The sequence below is a fragment of the Daphnia magna genome, linkage group LG8 (assembly GCF_020631705.1).
Source record: "Daphnia magna isolate NIES linkage group LG8, ASM2063170v1.1, whole genome shotgun sequence".
In the NCBI taxonomy this organism is placed as follows: Eukaryota; Metazoa; Arthropoda; class Branchiopoda; order Diplostraca; family Daphniidae; genus Daphnia; species Daphnia magna.
In genome coordinates, this window is record NC_059189.1 from 986,709 (window position 1) to 1,006,966 (window position 20,258).

A 20,258-nucleotide genomic window follows, 5' to 3' on the forward strand; every position below is an offset into this window, starting at 1 on the left:
AAAACTCCGAAGAATTGATGCTGGCATTTAGACAGGGAAGGGAAGAAATAGTTGGGCTTGGTCTCCGATACACCGAATATTTCTATTTCTATTCGTGTTAACTATTTTATTTTATGGAAATTCATCAGAAGTGGCTTCGTGGCTTCAGTGTTAAAACAGTGTGAAACGATTCGAAGTAGTGAATTGCAACCCAGTGTTAAAGCCTTTGGTGCACACAGCATTGGACAAGAGTAAAGTCCTTGAACTGCATACACATCTTGTTATATTTTGGTCCTGTGGATTTTTCGCGATAGTTTCTTGTCACACAGTCAATTAGTCGTTTTTCCATGTGCTTGAGGTGGTGAGTCGCTATCAATTTTATATATCCATTACCTGTTACTTTTCTTATTGTAAAAAAAAAAAAAATAAATATTACCCATGTCTTTTACACTGTTCAACTTTTTCACTTATAATTGAAATCTTGTTAACTAATAGTATGGCACATCCATTTCCTTCATGTGCATATGGCTGGAGTCCTAGTTCTAAATCCTGACAATGGAAATCATACTTCAACTTTAACTGTTACTATGCTCTTACGATTAACCCATATATGAGGCCTAGAGCTATCAATGTTGATAATGTGTATTGTATCAGTATTTTCCACCATCTTACCATTGTATATCTAGCCATAATTTTAACACAAAAACAAATGTAAATCTATGACCCAACATGCAAAACAGCTTCTGACACTTATTTTTTATTTTTCCAGGAGTAGGTTGAATTCTGCATGGAGTTTACATAAAAATAATGAGAAAAACTCCTAAGAATCGAAATACAGAATTTCCGCCTTCAGCTGCTGCTGCCGAGAGATTAGCAGATTATAAGGGTGAGGGAAATCTACTTGGTAAGTAAATTATTTGTTAGTTATCAATTTGCTATTGATTTCTTCAATGGCATTTTCAACTCTCAAGGTGTGGCAAGTCTTACTTCTCCTGAATTAGACGGTCATCCCATACTTTCGGCAAGCGAAATGCCCGAAGTGAATGAAGGAAACCCTGTCCCGTCGTCCAGTTCCAGTTCTAAAGATAACAAGGCAAGTAATTTTACATTAAGATTAAAAACACGACAAAAAGTAATAAGAAAAAATAAGCTCTAAATTGTTGGTTTTATTTTTAAATATTAAACCATTCCAAGGAGTAAGCAGCAGACGAAAGTCATTTAGTATTTCATGTGTTTGATTCGATTTCAGACTGGTTTTGCTAAGTCTCCACAAGCTCAAGCTCATTGCCAACCAAGAGTGATTGTAAGTGGTTCAGATGAATTCACCCTGTTTTGGCAGTCTAGTGACCCACCTTCTGATTACTCCATTTTCCATATACATTTTACCAAAATCTGCCCATTGCTTTGTTATTCCCTTCAGCTACAGCTAACTGATACAATAGCATGAGCATGACCCAATATAGGACTTTTATACCTGGTAGCTTGGCACCGAGATCCTTAGAACTGTTTGCTTTATGATACTTATCATCCACTGTCAGTATACCTTATCACACGCGCTAGAGCAGTTGAGGTTTACTTGAGAAGCACGAGATAATATTTCATTAATCATTGCAGCTTCTTCCTAGCTTCCGGTGCGCCAGTTTCCTCATCTTTTGGGAATTTTTTGCCGGATGCAAATTCTAATAGCTCGTGTTTTCTAATAGGAGAAGAAGTTATCTTCGGGTTCTCTAAGCTCCGGAGGCTGCGATGGAGCGCGCCCAAAAGTGGTTACTGTTAAGCACCCGGAGTCAAACAAACCAAAACCTACAGTTAAAAAGAATAAGCCGATTCAAGCTGATCTGGATGTTGCCAAAGAATTTACTCGTTGCAAAGAAGAAGGTAGTTTATCTTAATTAATTCGGTCGTTTTCCGTATGCGGTATTTAACAGGATGTTACGTAAAACAGGGAAATCACGATTGGACTTATCCAAATCAAGTGTGACCTTGCTACCTCCCTCAGTTCGTGACCTAACTCATTTGACCGAATTCTACCTCTACGGAAACAAGTTGGCGTGTCTTCCTCCTGAAATAGGATGTTTAGTAAACCTTTCAACTTTGGCACTCAGTGAAAATTCTCTGACGGCCTTGCCAGATAGCTTGGCCAACTTGCGTTGTCTTCGTGTACTCGACCTACGACACAACAAGTTGCATGAAATTCCTGACGTGGTTTACAAACTTCATTCTTTGACCACGCTCTTTCTGCGCTTTAACCGAATTCGCGTGGTTGGTGAAGAAATCCGTCAGCTCACTCATCTGACTATGCTTAGTCTTCGGGAAAACAAAATCCGCGAACTACCAGCAGGAATTGGTCGGCTGACCAATTTGATCACCTTTGACGTGTCTCACAACCACTTGGAACACCTTCCTGAAGAAATCGGCAATTGTATCCAGTTGTCTTCGCTGGATTTGCAGCATAATGAACTCCTCGATATACCTGAGAGCATTGGTCAGCTTCGTAATCTCAATCGGTTGGGCTTGCGATATAATCGTCTGACAAGCGTACCCAGATCACTGAGCAATTGTATCCATATGGACGAATTCAACGTTGAGGGCAACGCCATTTCCCATCTTCCTGATGGGCTTTTGTCTTCGCTTAGTCAGTTGACGTCCATCACCTTCTCGCGCAATTCGTTTACCGCTTATCCTTCGGGTGGACCGTCGCAGTTCATCAACGTACATAGCATCAACCTCGAACACAATCAGGTTGACAAGATTCCTTACGGCATATTTTCCCGAGCCAAACATTTGGCCAAACTCAATATGAAGGAAAACCTATTGACCTCTCTACCTTTGGATATTGGGACGTGGGTAAACATGGTCGAACTTAATCTCGGTACCAACCAGCTTAACAAAATTCCTGATGATATTGCTCTTCTTCAATCTCTAGAGGTACGATTTATAATTCGTATGTTTAAAACATTTGAAATGTTGTAACCTTTCTTTCTAAATCTGTTTATATAGGTGTTGATCTTATCTAACAATAATCTAAAGCGAGTGCCAAACAGCATCGGCAATCTGCGCAAACTAAGGGTGCTTGATTTGGAAGAGAACAAACTCGAAACTTTGCCCAACGAGATTGGATTTTTGCGCGATTTAAAGAAGCTAATCGTCCAGTCGAATCAACTAACTTCTTTGCCGCGGGCAGTAGGCCATCTTTCTAACCTGACCTACCTTAGTGTAGGGGAAAATAATCTGTCCTACATACCAGAGGAAATCGGTACGCTCGAGACACTGGAATCACTCTATCTGAATGATAATCTGAATTTGCACAATCTGCCGTTTGAATTGGCATTGTGTTCCAGTCTACAGATTATGAGTATCGAAAATTGTCCGCTGTCGCAAATTCCGGCTGAGATAGTAGCGGGAGGCCCATCCCTAGTTATCCAGTTCCTTAAAATGCAGGGCCCTTATCGTTCTATGTAAAGTGAAAGAGGCACATCAGTTCAGTCTGAGCGCATCCGATTAGATTCCGCAAATTAAATCTGACTCTTTACTCTCGCTCTCTCGATTTTCAAACCTTTCGCTCTTGTTTCCGAGAACCCCTTCCCTCCGACCGTCTTTTAATGGGTGACTACATAAGAATATTATGTATGTTGTGTGCCAATTTTGTCTCCTGTTCCCTTCGAGATTGATTCGAACCATTTTATGGTGTAGCTTGACACGATTTTTTTTTTTTTTTTTTCGTTTTTCTAACTCGAAAGAAGTAGGGATACCTGGCACAGATTGATATAGCGAATATCTGTTCACCATATGCCCTACATTTATACTATTTTGACAGGCTAAGAAGCGTTGTTGTAAAAAAGAAAAAAAAAAAAAAAAAGGAAAGAAAGAAAGAAAAACACTAGCAATTGGGGCGGGTGTTTGCTCAAAAAAGAAGTAGCACACTTTTAACAAGGGTTAAGCAAACATCTTTTTGCGCGCCAGCAGTGCTTGGTATTGCGTATCGTGTTTGCCAATTTTTTTTTTATTTTTTATTTTTTCTCAGCATTAGACACCCAGCTTTTATGGGTTTATAAGGCACGCTATATAGTTGTCCTACTGAATCGAGACGTAAGGTTCACTAGTAGAAAAAAAAAGAAGGTTGATATGTTGAATTGCCCTTTGAAGTGTGCGTGTTTTTAAGTGCCCAGGTCTGACTTTCTGTCCTTCGACCATACACCGACACAATTAAATAACTGTACACAAGATCCTTTCCTCTTTAGTGTTCAAACTTTTTGACTGTGTATCATCGTTTGGTGTTTACCCAGATGCTACTCGTTTATATCCCACTGATGTTGAAAAAAAAAATTAACATTTGAAAGCAAAAAAAGAAAAAATATAGTTAACGTGTTTGTATCTACTATTATTCCAATTGGTATATACACATGTTCATGGTTCTCCCATGTGCTCCAATTCATCTTGCTCGTTATGTGTTATCCAAGTTGTCAAAGCATAATTGTTATATTTCGTTTGTAAAAATACGATTTGCAACTGCGAACTTAATTTCTTCCCCATCAAATTTATTGAGAATCTTCGCCACTGCTACTGGAAGTATAGTTGCAGAGACTGACTAACTTTGATGGACCAGCTTTAGTTAATGAAGAGGTACTGGGTACACCTTCCGAATCCCGCGTATCTTTTGGTTTGAAACAAACACCAAGATCATGGCGTGTTAAAGCAGAACTGGAGCTCTTAATTCGTGGATTTTTAACGAAAGGGTTTGGCATTACACTTCGCTTGGAGATGCTATCTTCTGTATCCGGAGAACTGAATAGTGGTCTTGAGTCGATAGTTTGACGGACGTCCTGTTGCCTTTCTTCTGGAGCTATTCATGCGGTATTTGTTTGTAATTAATAGGGGCAACCTTATAAGGAAGGACTAAACGGAAATCAAGTTACTTTGTGTTGGATTCAGACGTAGTAAGGAAGCAATTTTTTTGTCATCCTCCGATTGTGGAAGGAGCTTGATGTCCAAAGACGCTTTTGACAACAGAGCAGCATCTATGGCAGCTTTCGCTTTCAGGTCTTTCTTTGCTGCCTAAGATAAATAAATAAGGAAACGTCGCGACATGATCAGACCGAAACTTTTCCAGAAAATTTCTAACTGTTGCTAGTATATATAAAACTCCAGTTACTCTGAATTGATCTCTCAGAATGCGATTAGTCCTATAATCATCGCGCCATCTTTCTCTGTGGTCTTGCAGACGATCAATCACTGGTGCTGCAGTCTTTGATTTCAAGGCATCTTTCTCTCCATGTTCAAGTTTAAACATAGCATCTGTGGCCAATTTTTGACTGGTGCTTTTTTCTTCAGGAACAACCTAAAATGAGTTGGTAATATTAATTGATACTCAATATAATTTAAATTTGCATATGCTTACTTGTTCATTTTCCAAAGGATCCCACCTTCTTTCTTGTCTTCTTGCCCCTGAAACAATTACATAGTCCAAATTCTAGGGAGCATAATGAACACTGTTACTATTAAAAACCTTTAGAAATCTATGGGTCCTAGTAATTACCCCTGGATCCGTTTTCATGACAATGTAATTAGGGCAAAGGTGGCATTTAAAACGAAATTGGTAGATTGGCGTTGAATAATACATTCCCACTTTTGTCTTCTCAGCATTATACCTAAAAATCTATCAATAATTATCCAACAAACATAGGAAGATTAAAGTATTTGTACCTTACACCCATTCCAATAGGAATAGATTTATCAGGGCAACCTTCACACCAAATATTATATGGCATTTCAAATCTGATGATGAGAATGCCAAGGTGGAGCTTGTTTGCTCTTTCTCGTAATGCATGAGTACCATGATATCTATACCCCATAAACATTCATTGGTTAGGTTGTAGAATTACAATTATCATAATTTACTTATTAATGGATCCCATTTCTGGCCTCCAATCGGGCGGATAATATTTATTGACGCCTTTTCTTTCACCCTGGGAACGAAAAGAACGTAAGATGTTAAATGTTTCTAGTCTGTAAAACTATCAGTTAACAATGACAATAAGGGTGTTCTTTCGAGTTTCCAAAGCTTACGGCATAGTATTTTTGTTAAAGGAAATCGAAGAAATTTCCGTTAAAGTATTTACCATTTTGTATGTGTTAATGCAGTTTCACGTCAACCTTACAAAATAACAAGTCTGGCGTACGTTGTGTCTCGCCACTAAATAAATAACAAACGACGTTTGATGAGATCTTACAAAGTGGCTAAAATGCAAAATGGAATCTGCGGAACTCATTCCAGCGGATTGCATTTTCACCATCTGACTCGCACAGTAACTTCCTATCACAGTCTTTGTTACCTTTATTTTATAAATTTTATTTTATTTCAAAACTTAAAAAAAAATTTAAGTGGGAATATTATTATTAAAACTCTTAATTACACCGGGCAAGAAAATCATTTTTCTTTTTCAATCAACCATTTAAAAGTTAGAAAACCTCTGGATAGTTAATCTCGTAGACGAGAACTGACTAGACAGAAATATTTCCCTCCTACTAGCTCATTTGAAAATACTTCAAAACTACACAAAACTAATTAAAAACAGCAATTGATGCAAATGTTTATTCATGTATTTCCACCTTCAACTAGAAAGTAAGCAAAATACTTACGAGAACTTTTGCAATACCGAATTCCGTTCTTCTTCTGCACCTTCACCATTGGTCTTGATGTAGGCAAGAAGAAAATCTAAATCTAAAGGGTAGAAAGACATACATGTTTAATAAAAAATTTGTTTTACACACAATTGATTAGAATTTCATTTTCATAAGCACATTCATAAGCAATAGAAGTAAGCAATCCTCAAAGGAGAAATAAGACATCACCTGATCTTTGATCTGATGATAGAAATAAAGTGACCGCACTAATTCGCTTGACTCGAGATAAGCCGGTCAACCATGGAAGAATAGGTTCCTTTCTTTCTGCAAATTCTGTTTTCCAGATTTTGATGATCCCGCCAAGAATGTCAGTTTCAAGGGACTCTCGGAAAATGTCGGGAAGCTTTGCAGGGATTATTTGCTAACACAGAATCAATAGCTATTTTAGTAATCAAACAAAGGACATTACTTAAAATAAAACAACCTTAAGATACTTGTACTGTAAATTGGGATTTTTTTCGAGCTTCGTCCAATCTTGATAGAATTGGATGCAATTTTTTGGAACTGGTGGAACCGTGTCAAGGTAGGCGTGCAGTGTAGTTTCGTTTTTCACTCCAGTGTTATTAGTACGAGGGAATTGATTGATAATTTTCTCGATTCCCAAGCATTCTTGTTTTGCGTCGTTTACGGGCACTACTGGAATTTTTAATGCAGGCCCATTTTTGTCTCCATTCAATACCGGAACAAACTCATTGAGAACGGCAAGGGACGGATGGCGAAGTGACAGATCGACTAGCTCTATAGTTTTTTCCTTTGTTTCACTTTCTATAGCTCTAGCCGATTTAGTTTTAGTAGCCACGGATTGGTCAAAGCTTACTCTTTTCTTGCTGGTACCGCCTTTGCTATGTTCTGCCACGATTGATTTAGGTGATTCTTTTTTGGTTAGCTTCGAGAGGCGCTCAAATTCTTGCAGAGCTGCTTTGTTATGTGGTTCTATATCTAACACCTTTTGGAAGTCACTTAGTGCTAGTTCCATCTTTCCTGTATTAGCCCGTGCGGTACCACGACGATGATAGGCTTTAACAAAAGTCGGATCGAGCTTCAAGGATGTGTTACAATCTTCTTCTGCTTCAGCAAACCTTATATGCAAAAAAAAAATGTATATTTATATATATCATACAATCTAAGTAGATTTACAATAGCTGGCACTGTTTACCCACCTATTGACTTTAATCAAAGCAATTGCACGATTTGCAGGAAGGATAGCATCTAAAGGAGTAAGTTCCATGGCTCTTGAATAGTACTCTATTGCTTTATCATATTTTCCCTCTTTAAAACATTCATTTCCCTGAAACAAAGGTGTTTTAGTAAATTAAGAAAACAAATTAAATTTGTAGAGATAACCTTATTTTTCTCAAGTGCAGCCCTTTGTTTGTTCTGTTGGTCTGTCATCATATTGGAATTTGGAACACTTAAGGGGCTTGAAGAAAGAGTTTCATTTAATGCAGAAACTGTCTTCTTATTACGGATAGGAAATTCCTGCTGAATAATTTTAAGGCAAAATTATATTTATTCTAATTAATATTTCAAAGGCCAAGAGAAACACCAAATACAATAAGACCTGCTTAACACAACGCTCAACACTTTATATCACAAGTTAGGTTAGTGATTCGTCTTAAGGTAAAAAGTCATGTATTGTACCTGATCTCCAGCCATCAGAGATTTTGGTGCTTTTTTGAGCATTTCATCTTTAACTTTGATTTCTGTTTCCCATTGATATAAATCTTTCAAATAACTCTGATAATCTTCGGCATTTTCTCTCACCTCACGCTGTAATTCTGCTGCTTTCGCGGTCATGTTTCTTCACGTTCCAAACTTTTATTTGAACGTAACTTCAGCAGACTAACAGCGTTTCCATGGTTACCAAACAACCTCTAATACCACATTGAAAAGCACGCAGATCCAGCTGATGTAAACATACAACCAGACAACACAGTCTTCACCAGTGAACTGATACTGATCCGATTCCGTGTCGTTAAAAAACGGATTTTTTGAGGGCCGTAGAACGGATTGGTTTCCGTTCTCTAACGCTAGAGTCGCATGAAGGCAATAACGTTATGCCTACCCTCTAGCGCCTCTAGCTGATTCATAATCGGATTCGTTTCAGTTAACCGATTTTTGACAAAGCAGCGCGTTGTTCAAATCAGTGAGCGGACCCGTTTCCGTTCACAGATCCCTTTCAGTTTATTATCAACTTGTTTTTATAATAAGAAGCCGAAACCTTTCCATTATTTGAACGGATTCGTTTCCGTTTCCATAGCACGTTTTTAGTAAACAAACTGTTTGCTTATTAGAATAACGTACGTGCTTAATGTGAGTGCAATATTTTGTTTTCAATAATGCCTATGTCAGAACAATTAAGGGTAAATTTTGTTATTTTCGTTAGATAATTAAGAAAATTTAAACCTTTTTCCCTTCTTGGTTCTTTTAGAAAATGGTTGCTGAAGGGAAAATCAAAAAAAAAAGACCCAGGGCAGAATCATGGACTGCAGGAAAGAGATGGGATAGATTAAAAACTGTAAAACAAAAATTAGAAACCCTTCATGGAGAAAATGAGGTGCAATATGCTCTGTTTGTGGTGTATCCAAATCCCCGAGGAGATCCTTCCCATTATCTGTTCAAGGAAGGGGAAGATATTGAAAAGCTAGTCAACGAAAACATGCTCTTCAACAAGAATTTTCTCCACCTTAAACCTGCATGGAAGAACCCCCCTCAATTTAACCAAGAGCCCATTGTAAAAAAAAAAAAGGAAAATCCCAAAACTAATGAAAATGAACTACCGAATCCCAACAGAGATACTAATAGTGCAGCTGATGTTCATGAAACTGATGATCCCATCAGGACTCAATCTGGTCTCACTCCTGAATTTGTTGAAGAGAACAGTTTACGTGCAGTTGAATTGATCAATTCTGATCCCATCCCTCAACGTGGTGAAACTGATGAAGAAAACAGTCTACATGCAGTTGAATTGATCAATCCTGATCCCATCCCTCAACGTGGTGAAACTGATGAAGAGAACAGTCTACATGCAGTTGAATTGATCAACTCTGATCCCAACACTCAACGTGGTCTCACTTCTAAAATTGATGAAGAGAACAGTCTACGTACAGTTGAAATTATCAACTCTGATCCCATTACTCAATGTGGTCTCACTTCTGAAATTGATAAAGTGAACAGTCTACGTACAGTTGAATTGATCAATCCTGATCCCAACACTCAACTTGGTCTCATTTCTAAAAAAAATCCAGTGCCTGGTACTGAAATGCTGATATCACCTGGGTCACATTTGCTTCGTGAAATTTGTCAGCCTGGTGCTGACTACAAAGCTTTGTTTCAGGTAACAAAATATTAAAAATTGAAATCATAAAAAATAACATTTATTACAATAATTTTTAGCTCCAAGAAAAATGCAGATTTGAACAGCCATTCAATCCCTTTACATTCATCATAAACGAGGAAGAATATGTTGTAGGAGCAATTAGAAAAGGTAATGCTAAATTGTATATAGCCTTTTTCGGCCTAATATTTTAAAATTTGCTAACGGTCTTCAATTGTTTATTTGTTTTAAAGAACCAAAGCAGCGCATGAAAACATTTGGATCACTTATGACGGAGCCAAGGCCGGCTTCCGTCAGCGCCCTCTCCCTTGTTCGTGACGCCATTGCCCGGCTACCTAACGGGGTTGGGTCCGTCAATGATGTAACCGACTTGCTCAGCTACTCCCAGTACATCAAGAAATCCAGCAAAATTATTGATTTAGTTGTTTATTGTATTTATTTATACTTATTGTGATCAAGACTCCGACAGTGAATCTCATCAAGACTTCAACAGTGACTCTCACCAAGACTCCGACTCAGATTCTGATCGTGATGTCTCTGAACCTGACCCCATCACTGTATTGACTCTGTAGACGTTTTCATGTGTTTGTGATGTGGGACTATATCATTAATAAACTTTTGTCCGGTAACCAGCAAAATGTATCTTTTCTTTAATTAACATGGAATTCAATTAAATCCAATTCCGTCTATCTATGCGACTTAACGAAACTTGTTAAACCGAGATAAAATTACGGCTATCGCTGTTGACGACGATTGTTTTTTACTTCATTTTTGGTTTCCTCGTGAAAAATTGAATAAGGATCATTAGTTCCATTATTTCTTACGGAAGCAAGCATAGCGAGATAAGCCTATAGGGTTGAAAAATGGATCGGTGAAAATTACACGTGCATGCGTTGAAAATTTATTGTTTCTGAATTCAGATTCGGATTCAGTGTAAAAAATTGAGTACATCTAATGGTTTCATAAATTTGGCGGGAGTTTGCCGTTTGTGACGAAAAAAAAATCTCGAAAAAAGTCGCCTAGATAAGGAAAGAGAATTGGGTCGTTTGGTTTCTATGAAAAATTTTGTCAAAAACGAATAACTCCCCCCCGCTAACACCAAAAACAATGAAATTAATGCTGAATATTCAACTTTTTACGCTGAATTCAAAAATGAATTCAAAAACAATCACTTTTCTATCTATATCCGTGTAATTCACGCCCGAACGCTTTTTCACGCTGGCGCATATTACTCAATGCTAACTACCTTCGATAACAATAAAATTAATAGCATTTATTCAACTTTTTACGCTGAATTGAAATATGATTTCAAAAACAATCCGTTATAAAGACATGTACGTGTAATTCACGCCAAACACTTTATCACGCAAACGCATATTATACTATACAAACTACCTTCGATAATATTAAAATTTATAGTCTGTATTCAACTTTGTACGCTGAATCCGAATATGAATTGAAAAACAATCACTTTTCTGTCTATGCCCGTATGATTCACGCGAACGCTTTTTCACGCGAACGCTTTTTCACGCGCACAGGCCTAATGCTATGCAGCCTACCGCTTTATTCTTTTTCAGATTATTATTATTCCATTTTCAGACTTAAAGAGGAGGGGGGGCTGAGCTTACACACCCAAACTTTAAGCTAACTGTTCGATTACTTATCTTTGATAAAATCAATTAAATAGTATACCATTTTCGTGATTCTCAGATCACAAAGATTACGCTGATGCCCACGGAAATGTTAGAAATAAGGTTTTGTTTCCCGAATATGTAAAAATTAATCAACCAATCGCCGTCGAGCACGATGGCGGGAATTATTTAGCGTTTTTTTTCGATTGCATTCAAACGCATTAACTCCTGCCTTAATATTCGAATTCCAATTACAAATATCGATTACTCTAATAATCGAGATTTTCATTCCGTAAGGATTGCTCATTGTATTGTAATCCTACATTGCTGGTTTTTCTTAAATTTTTAATTAGGATGTAATGTATATGTAGAAGGTCAATGTTACGGTTAGAGTGATGCACAGCAACACTTCTAGGCTCTAGCCTACTTAACTCCTCGATCGTGCACTATAGAATGTTGCTTTCGTTTAAACGTATAATTTAAAAAAGTAATTTGAACTAATTCTTGTCACTTGTTTATTTGAATCTGACAGTCACCGAATGTGAAGGACGGAAGCACTTCTTCACTTATTAACGCTCATAATGATTCCAACCACCAAGCCGCCGACCACCGAATGACACACATACAATTACACATACATCAGGGTTTAACTTCCACATAAAATTACAGACTTAATATATTAATCCGTATAATAGGACTGCAATGTTGAAAAATTTAACAAGCCGTTTTAACTTTTCTTTATCACATTTTTCTGAATTGGAAGATATTGAAATGCAATCATCAGTTTCATGAACATCAGCTGCACTATTAGTATCTCTGTTGGGATTCGGTAGTTCATTTTCATTAGTTTTGGGATTTTCCTTTTTTTTTTTTACAATGGGCTCTTGGTTAAATTGAGGGGGGTTCTTCCATGCAGGTTTAAGGTGGAGAAAATTCTTGTTGAAGAGCATGTTTTCGTTGACTAGCTTTTCAATATCTTCCCCTTCCTTGAACAGATAATGGGAAGGATCTCCTCGGGGATTTGGATACACCACAAACAGAGCATATTGCACCTCATTTTCTCCATGAAGGGTTTCTAATTTTTGTTTTACAGTTTTTAATCTATCCCATCTCTTTCCTGCAGTCCATGATTCTGCCCTGGGTCTTTTTTTTTTGATTTTCCCTTCAGCAACCATTTTCTAAAAGAACCAAGAAGGGAAAAGGTTTAAATTTTCTTAATTATCTAACGAAAATAACAAAATTTACCCTTAATTGTTCTGACATAGGCATTATTGAAAACAAAATATTGCACTCACATTAAGCACGTACGTTATTCTAATAAGCAAACAGTTTGTTTACTAAAAACGTGCTATGGAAACGGAAACGAATCCGTTCAAATAATGGAAAGGTTTCGGCTTCTTATTATAAAAACAAGTTGATAATAAACTGAAAGGGATCTGTGAACGGAAACGGGTCCGCTCACTGATTTGAACAACGCGCTGCTTTGTCAAAAATCGGTTAACTGAAACGAATCCGATTATGAATCAGCTAGAGGCGCTAGAGGGTAGGCATAACGTTATTGCCTTCATGCGACTCTAGCGTTAGAGAACGGAAACCAATCCGTTCTACGGCCCTCAAAAAATCCGTTTTTTAACGACACGGAATCGGATCAGTATCAGTTCACTGGTGAAGACTGTGTTGAACCAGAAGGGTATCGGGGGGGGCTATCCCCTCTTCTAAATCTGATACAACTAAAACTAAGCACTGAACTTATATCGTAAACTTTTTGGTTTTTTGAACCACAACTCGAATATTTTACAACAGTTTTCTTCTGGAAAATAAATGAATACGTTTCGCCAGCATTGGCAAACGCAAAATACGACATTTTAAAAATTGAACATCGCGAACCTACCTTTTAGTACTAACCTTCGACTGTTGCCTGATTAGCAGTTAAATGCATACATATATTGTTATTTGCTTTAAATTTGTTGCGTTGTGAACTTGTGATATCTGTTTGTTCAGATTATGCTAGTCCCGCCGGCAAAGAAATTATTTACTTAGTAGCTGAAGCACCTAAAATAACAAAGCAAACAAAAAAACCAAGCAAAATATTTTTACGATTAGGCATTATGATAGAAGCTCTACCGTTGTAAGTACGAGTGTTTTCGCACGTAAACGAAAATTCTTTGTTCTGTGCGGCTGTGCCAACGTTTGACTTGGGTTCGCTCAGGATTCTCTGCTTTTAAAAGAATGAAGCATGTAATCATTGTTGGTGCTGGAGTCTCTGGGCTGGCTGCTGCTTCACGCCTTATCCATAATGGTTTAAGCCCTTCTAGTGTTACAATACTAGAAGCTCAGAATCATATTGGTGGAAGAGTCCACACCATCGTGACCAATGAAGGTAGCATAATTCTTTTTCATAGCAATAATCTTGATTTGCAGTAAATATTTTTCTGATTCTAAGGAATTCCATTGGAGCTGGGGTATTGTATATCATTATCATAACCCATGATTTTGATTCAACAATAAACCTGTTTTTCCAAGGGCTCAATGGGTACATGGCCAAGAAGGAAATGTTGTATTTGAAATGGGTAAAACAGCTCAGGAGCTAAACACTGATATTCAGACTTTAGAATCCAGTGGTTTTGCTGATAATGTAGTCTTTGGTTTTGAAGACTACAAAATAAGTAAAGAGCAATTAAGGGAACTCATGCAGTTTGTAGAATCACTAAAAGAAATTTCCAATAGTGAGCTGTCTAAATGGAACAAGTCCTTGGGAGAGTATTATGAAGAAAAGTAAGCCTTCCTATATTTAAATAATTTGTGATTATTATCATGATCACTGTTCCAGTTGGTTGATTCCTGGTAATATCTTTGTGAATTCATTTTACCTTTTCTAGATTTAAGGAATTTCTTGATGGAGGTTCTGTCTCTACGTTGGACCGTTCTGTTGCGCGAGCCTTTTTTGAGTGGTACCATCTGATGGAAAATGTGATCGATGGATCAGATAACTGGGAAGAAACGTGTGGGTCGGGGCACTTGCATTACCAGGAATGTCCAGGAGATCCATTAGTAACATGGAAACGGGGATATAGCACCCTTTTCAATATCCTAATGGTAAAAATAATGGTGGTGAGGTACTGTAACCTGATAACTTTTCTTATTGTGTACCCTTGTAGAAAGATTTGCCATGTTGTCACAATGGTCTTCAAATGCCACTTTCAGATCGTATTTTGCTCAACAAGGCAGTAGATACCATTGACTGGGATCCTTCCTGCGATACTGCGGAGGGCGAAAAAAAAATTGAAATTACCTGTACAGACGGAACACTGTATGTGGCCGATTTCGTTATAATCACAAGTTCTCTTGGATTCCTTAAGTCTAACTTTGACAGCTTGTTTGTTCCCTCTTTGCCGCCCTTCAAAAAGCGAGCCATTCAGGTAAGACCAGTGCGGCCTCCTTTTCGCACATCAGCTAAGTTTCATGATATTTCCCTTAGGGTCTTGGCTTTGGAACAGTTGACAAAATTTTTATAAAGTTTAAGAACCCTTGGTGGAGTTCCGATTGGGGAGGAGTATCCCTGTTGCGGCGACGTCCCGAAGGAGTAAAAAGCAATGCTCTGCGTAGTCAATGGTCAGACCATATTCTCGGGTTTTACACAGTGCGCCTTCATCCGAACATGCTCATTGCATGGGTTACTGGGAAAGCGGCACGTGAAGCAGAGAAATTATCCGAAAATGAAATTCTGGAAGTCTGTTCAACGCTTTTAAAAAAATATGTAGGGGCAGATTTTGCCTATACGGAACCCACAGGATTGATCCGTTCAACGTGGTTTAACAATCCTTTCACCCTTGGATCGTACAGTTACCGATCCATGAAATCAAAAGAGATGAACGTGTGGGCATCTGATCTTGCTCAGCCGGTCTACGATTCCAGTGGCTATCCTCGGCTCTTCTTCGCTGGCGAAGCAACGCATGACTTTTTCTACAGCACAGTACATGGAGCGGTAGAGACTGGATGGAGAGAAGCGGATCGTATCGCTAAATATTGTAACGGGTTTCAAAATGCTAAGCTCTAACGTGAGTCTTGTCCTTCCGTCAAGAATTTTTCAGACTAAGATAAATAACTGAATTAGATCGTTAGCTTATTTTAAAAATTTCTTTTCAGCCAAATTTTGAGACTATCTAATCCATGCACGTTCGTATAAAACATTAGGATTATAGGAACTGTATCTCACCAAACGAGACATTCTGATTTGTAGCCCGCATTTCACTTGCGAATGTATTCATTCTTTAGTGCTCGTATGGATGTGTCCTTAAAGGGTTTATTCTAGTAAACGAGATTTCAAAATCACCTGTAACTTCGTTTCTCTTGTAAGCGTATTAACTTTCACCTGTCGTTTTAATAATAAATTTAATTAACTGATCTAGATTCGTTGGAGATAACTGATGCTTTCGAAAGGAGAAAAAACATGTTTAACAATACAAGATCCATGAGTTTGACCAGGGTCTGTTTCCTCGTCGAATTTCGCCGAGAAAGTGCAACTCTTTTAATAGAAATTAGAAAATAAGGGGCATACTGGCTATTGCTGCTAAACGAGACCTACTTTTTAGCAGATTAGTTTTGGAATTTTTTTTTTAGTTTCATTTGTCGTGGTTTGATACACACGAGACACGAGTCAAAGGCTTTGACTCAAAGCCTAATGTTTATCACCTTATTCAAAATCTGGCAAAGTCTCTGTATTCAGAGTTTGTTGACACAAGCGGTCTGCTAAGATCTATACACCATTTTCGGATTGTTTTGGTTTGATGGTGGAGGAGCAGGGCGAGGGAAAATTCTTTTCTGCTTTTGAAAATTCTTTGTTGCCTTCGTTAATATACATGTAATGCAGGTATAGTTTCATCTTTTGTTAATAGTTCTAAATGGAGATGTATTTTTATGACAGCAAGGTGATGGTGAAATTTAAATCATCCATTCTTCTTTACAGCACAAACTACGTCAGCGAGTTTTACCGATTACTATGCGTTAACACGAAGAGTACTGTCTTAGATGGAGTGCTATTCGTTTAGACTGTCAAATGGACTTTTCTCATTCTCACCAAATGGGCTATTTGCTGCTATCTGTAATCAACAACGACTTGCTGTGTACCTGGTTTCTGATTTCAGGCAAATTCGGGTGATCCAGTGCTCAGAAATTGTTGAGGTAGGCTTAATTTAGTGTTACACTGCATAGGGTATTTTGTTACTAAAATCATTTAAGTGAAGCATATAGAATGGAGTACCGATTCAGAGCTTTTATTAAGTGCCTACCTTAAAAAGGGGAAATTAGATGTGTGGTCAATAGCTCAACCAGAATGGAAATGCAAAATATCCACTGGTAGCCTTGGACTAATAGCTGCACAGTTTGCTCCATCTTCACGCCATGTCTTAACAACTGCAAATCTTCATGTACTTTACTCTTCCATAAGTTAATTTATTTTGTGTAGGTGTAGTTATTTTTTTCTCTTTTTTTGTGTGTTCTTAGCTAAGAATAACAATATGGTCTCTTACTGATCAGAATGTGTGCCACATAAATTTGCCAAAGCAAGCCAATCCTGGCATAGATTTTAGTGTTGCAGGTGCTTACATGGCTGTTGTGGAACGAAGAATGGCACAAGACTGTGTTGCTATTTATACATGTGACACTTGGGCCCAAGTAACTGTAAGTGTATACTTATTTTGTTAATTTTCACACTTGTCATTGTCTGTACAACAACATTTTTAGCTAATAGGTGGTGAAGCTATTGACATTGGTGGTGTGAAGTGGTCTCCAGATGGTACGAAAATAGTCATTTGGGACGGAAGTCATCCGGGGAAACTTGGAATTTATTTAATCAGCGGTTCGAAGTTAGCCGTCTTGACAGATGTTTTTGGGATTCACAGCCTGGAATGGTCTCCAACTGCGCAAATTCTTGCAGTTGCTACCGTCGGTTGTAAAGTAGAAACTTCTTTCAATTTATGTTTTGTCACTGCATTTAGTAAGAACATTTTTTCTTTATTTTTAACTGTAGATAAAGCTTATCAATCACTTGTCTTGGAATGCGATTTCTACTTTAAATCATCCTGACAAGATTCGTGATACCACGTGCATTATTTACTGCGAGGTTGAAGATAAACTGAAATGTGAGCAAAAGATGGAAACGAATTTTAAATTGATGATTTATTCCGCCACAATCATGAAACTAAGGATATTTCTCATGATTCAGATCACGTGAGAGACGAACGTCCTTTTGCACTGCCTGGTGGATCTTCCATTGGACAACTTCTCTTGACTTTCAGCGTAGACGCGCGCTACTTGGCCGTCCAAGATCAGCAACGCCCGCGTGTTCTATGGGTTTGGGAACTGCCATTTTTCACGCTGAAAAGTGTTTTGGTACATTGCTTACCAGTTAAATGTGAGTATTTTTTGTTGTTTCAGTAAATCTGTTTTTATAATGATCACTAAAACATACTTTGAGTAACGTTACAGGCTTTAAATGGTCCAATACTGATCCACGATTGGCCATTGTCTGTGGAACTGGTAATCTTTACGCTTGGACCCCTAGGGGTTGTGCTGTTACGGACCTTCGGTCTGCGAGCATTAACATTGCAGCTTTGAAGGCAGACCGAGCAGAGTGGGACGTTAGTGGTGAACATTTGATGATTTCGGGTAAAGATATAGGTTGCATGTGTCAAGTGAAATTCTTGTTAACAGAAAATATTTAATCAGTTAAAGCATATCTTGTATAATTTCACACAAATATATATATGGCACCAGGACTGAGAGCAATTATGTTGTAGCAAAATATGTTATGGCAAATTAAGTGTTAGCATCTGGAATTTGACTGTTGCAATTCCCATGATATAAACTGATAAAGCCTTTACATTCATAAAACAGCTCAAAGATATCTTCATAACCTTTCGATTTCCACCATTGGCACAGTTGTCTATTCCAGTTACATGGGAGTGTATAAAAAAGATGAGGATACTCCAATGCAACAAGTGTATAGAAGTCTTGATCACCCAGATGCCCCTTAAAGCTGTACTTATCTGTTAATTTAGCCAGTGACACATTGGTGAGAAGAGCCTGGTATAAACTGGATTGCCTCATCATATTTAGTTTCATCAGCACTACCCCACTATTGTAGCCTGGAAACCCTTTTCCTTTTGGTTCTCCTAGCAATGAAGTTTTGTGTTGATTGCGATAAACATACAGTATGTGGCGATATACAGGTGACAATTCAGGGGCCAACCCAAGCAGTTGTTGGTCATCAAAATATTCAAATTGCTGGTTGAGTTTCTCAACACTGTCCCGGAACTCAGTATCTACATCAACAAATATTAGCTGGGCCACATCTGAAGGGATCAAATCAGGTAATCGAACAGAAGCATAGAACAGTGCTTGGTTGTAGTAGGTTCCAGGTTTAGCACTAAAATATTGCTGAAGGACTTCAATGGTAGTGATAAATTGTTGGGCAAATGTGTCAACAAAGTAAGCTGATACCTGAAAGAAAATACAGAATATTTAGATCTTTTACCCTAAAATTGATATTAAGGTGAGTTCCTACTTGGATATTTATTTTTGTCTTCTTTGATTCATAATGGATGACTTCTTTGGCTATTTCCCAGCTACTTGGATCTGTAACCAAATGAAAATGCAAAGCAATGTTGTTTGAGCAATGCTTGATGAGGGATCGAGTCATTTTTTTGAAATTCCATTTCAGTGCAGCTTTCTGTCCAACATTGCAAAAAATCACGGCAAGATGAATGGTTTCCGCCGAAGAAAGATTGGCATACTTGGTGTTGGCACTGTGATAGTAATAAACAGAGGAAGTGTTATTTTGGTATTCCACTTCGCCATGTTGAACAGATGCTGAGGGCGTGACATTCAGGAAGGCACCTGTCAACGCAAAGATGTCTTCACTTGCGCGCAAATTTCGCAGACTCGAGCCCAACAAACGGGGCCCAAATCGGCGACTCACATTCTTTTCAATTTCACTATAATACAGGCAAACAAGAAATGAACACGTGACAAGGAGAAAAAGAAAAAGATGGATTGATTTGGGCATGAATCACAAAGCTACACCTGCCCTCTCCATCTCTACCATAGACACTATTGCCTTTTTGATTGCAGTGGCTCTAAAGCTATGATCCGCTAACCGCTAAGCATGGGTTTTACTAATTTACTTCTCATCATTTTTATGCTCAATTTTTTGCTACGTTGTTAAAAGATAGCCAAGTACCAATATATAAATACAACTCAAAAAAATGTATTAAATTAACGCTACAAAATCGAATGTCTACGATGCACGTGTCACGACAGACGACAGAGGGCTGGGACATCTCTGGGCTGGGATGGATGGCGAGACGTATTGATGGGTTAACCACTTGACCCTAGCCTGGGGTGAGACAATATTTCTATAGCCGAAGGTGAAAGGCAGCCTACATTGGTACGGTGAAAATCAGTTTACATTTCAAGAAGTATTCTCGAATAAAAACTGTTTAGTTGTAATCGTTTTACATTTCAAACAAGTTAGACCGATGAACCGTAAACGCCAAATACAGTGAATCAAGGGCCGAACTTTTAAAAGTATAATCTATCTGGAACGTCATAAAATCAACAAGCTCAGG

General features: G+C 38.0%; 8 protein-coding genes across 15 annotated transcripts; 4 read left to right on the top strand and 4 right to left on the bottom strand.

Annotated features, from left to right (window-relative positions):
- The first annotated feature begins 7 nt into the window (after positions 1-7).
- Positions 8-4,414, top strand: LOC116929611 (leucine-rich repeat protein soc-2 homolog). Of its 2 annotated transcripts, XM_032936873.2 has the most exons (7): positions 8-340; positions 749-883; positions 951-1,072; positions 1,229-1,282; positions 1,683-1,857; positions 1,925-2,907; positions 2,980-4,414. In XM_032936873.2, exons 2-7 carry the CDS (start codon positions 787-789, stop codon positions 3,439-3,441), a joined length of 1,893 nt encoding a protein of 630 aa, XP_032792764.1. In that variant the 5' UTR covers positions 8-340; positions 749-786; the 3' UTR covers positions 3,442-4,414. The 2 variants fall into 2 exon arrangements, with proteins under 2 accessions (XP_032792764.1, XP_032792765.1); XM_032936874.2 differs by lacking the exon at positions 1,229-1,282.
- Positions 4,335-6,248, bottom strand: LOC116929618 (coiled-coil domain-containing protein 130 homolog). The gene is made up of 8 exons (XM_032936890.2): positions 6,099-6,248; positions 5,878-5,945; positions 5,683-5,820; positions 5,516-5,627; positions 5,378-5,449; positions 5,132-5,317; positions 4,896-5,034; positions 4,335-4,822 (listed from the first exon to the last, which is right to left on the bottom strand). The coding sequence occupies exons 1-8, from the start codon at positions 6,099-6,101 to the stop codon at positions 4,518-4,520; spliced, it is 1,023 nt and encodes a 340-aa protein (XP_032792781.1). The 5' UTR covers positions 6,102-6,248; the 3' UTR covers positions 4,335-4,517.
- Positions 6,249-6,557: 309 nt separating this feature from the next.
- LOC116929614 (RNA polymerase II-associated protein 3) lies at positions 6,558-8,569 on the bottom strand. 4 transcript variants are annotated; one of them, XM_032936882.2, is made up of 6 exons: positions 8,428-8,569; positions 8,008-8,142; positions 7,824-7,951; positions 7,088-7,742; positions 6,832-7,024; positions 6,558-6,700 (listed from the first exon to the last, which is right to left on the bottom strand). In XM_032936882.2, exons 1-6 carry the CDS (start codon positions 8,458-8,460, stop codon positions 6,615-6,617), a joined length of 1,230 nt encoding a protein of 409 aa, XP_032792773.2. In that variant the 5' UTR covers positions 8,461-8,569; the 3' UTR covers positions 6,558-6,614. The 4 variants fall into 4 exon arrangements, with proteins under 4 accessions (XP_032792773.2, XP_032792772.2, XP_032792771.2 ...); XM_032936881.2 differs by having other exon boundaries at positions 8,008-8,145; XM_032936880.2 differs by having other exon boundaries at positions 8,305-8,460.
- Positions 8,570-8,818: 249 nt separating this feature from the next.
- On the top strand, positions 8,819-10,633 carry LOC123475606. Its single transcript, XM_045178541.1, has 4 exons — positions 8,819-9,026; positions 9,095-10,000; positions 10,060-10,150; positions 10,234-10,633. The coding sequence occupies exons 1-4, from the start codon at positions 9,003-9,005 to the stop codon at positions 10,452-10,454; spliced, it is 1,242 nt and encodes a 413-aa protein (XP_045034476.1). The 5' UTR covers positions 8,819-9,002; the 3' UTR covers positions 10,455-10,633.
- Positions 10,634-12,132: 1,499 nt separating this feature from the next.
- Positions 12,133-13,312, bottom strand: LOC123475609. Its single transcript, XM_045178549.1, has 2 exons — positions 12,877-13,312; positions 12,133-12,809 (listed from the first exon to the last, which is right to left on the bottom strand). Exons 1-2 carry the CDS (start codon positions 12,898-12,900, stop codon positions 12,303-12,305), a joined length of 531 nt encoding a protein of 176 aa, XP_045034484.1. The 5' UTR covers positions 12,901-13,312; the 3' UTR covers positions 12,133-12,302.
- A 28-nt stretch (positions 13,313-13,340) lies between these two features.
- LOC116929613 (peroxisomal N(1)-acetyl-spermine/spermidine oxidase) lies at positions 13,341-15,963 on the top strand. 2 transcript variants are annotated; one of them, XM_032936878.2, is made up of 7 exons: positions 13,341-13,759; positions 13,841-14,011; positions 14,075-14,093; positions 14,155-14,406; positions 14,511-14,727; positions 14,790-15,050; positions 15,110-15,963. In XM_032936878.2, the coding sequence occupies exons 2-7, from the start codon at positions 13,861-13,863 to the stop codon at positions 15,686-15,688; spliced, it is 1,479 nt and encodes a 492-aa protein (XP_032792769.2). In that variant the 5' UTR covers positions 13,341-13,759; positions 13,841-13,860; the 3' UTR covers positions 15,689-15,963. The 2 variants fall into 2 exon arrangements, with proteins under 2 accessions (XP_032792769.2, XP_032792768.2); XM_032936877.2 differs by having other exon boundaries at positions 13,860-14,011.
- A 379-nt stretch (positions 15,964-16,342) lies between these two features.
- LOC116929615 (WD repeat-containing protein WRAP73) lies at positions 16,343-18,407 on the top strand. Of its 3 annotated transcripts, none has more exons than XM_032936885.2 (8): positions 16,343-16,492; positions 16,598-16,812; positions 16,875-17,057; positions 17,134-17,310; positions 17,374-17,586; positions 17,660-17,771; positions 17,855-18,043; positions 18,118-18,407. In XM_032936885.2, the coding sequence occupies exons 2-8, from the start codon at positions 16,660-16,662 to the stop codon at positions 18,351-18,353; spliced, it is 1,263 nt and encodes a 420-aa protein (XP_032792776.1). In that variant the 5' UTR covers positions 16,343-16,492; positions 16,598-16,659; the 3' UTR covers positions 18,354-18,407. The 3 variants fall into 3 exon arrangements, with proteins under 3 accessions (XP_032792776.1, XP_032792774.1, XP_032792778.1); XM_032936883.2 differs by having other exon boundaries at positions 16,344-16,501; XM_032936887.2 differs by lacking the exon at positions 16,875-17,057 and having other exon boundaries at positions 16,344-16,501; positions 17,167-17,310.
- On the bottom strand, positions 18,349-19,749 carry LOC116929617 (xyloside xylosyltransferase 1). The gene is made up of 2 exons (XM_032936888.2): positions 19,196-19,749; positions 18,349-19,131 (listed from the first exon to the last, which is right to left on the bottom strand). Exons 1-2 carry the CDS (start codon positions 19,694-19,696, stop codon positions 18,448-18,450), a joined length of 1,185 nt encoding a protein of 394 aa, XP_032792779.2. The 5' UTR covers positions 19,697-19,749; the 3' UTR covers positions 18,349-18,447.
- Between the last annotated feature and the right edge of the window lie 509 nt (positions 19,750-20,258).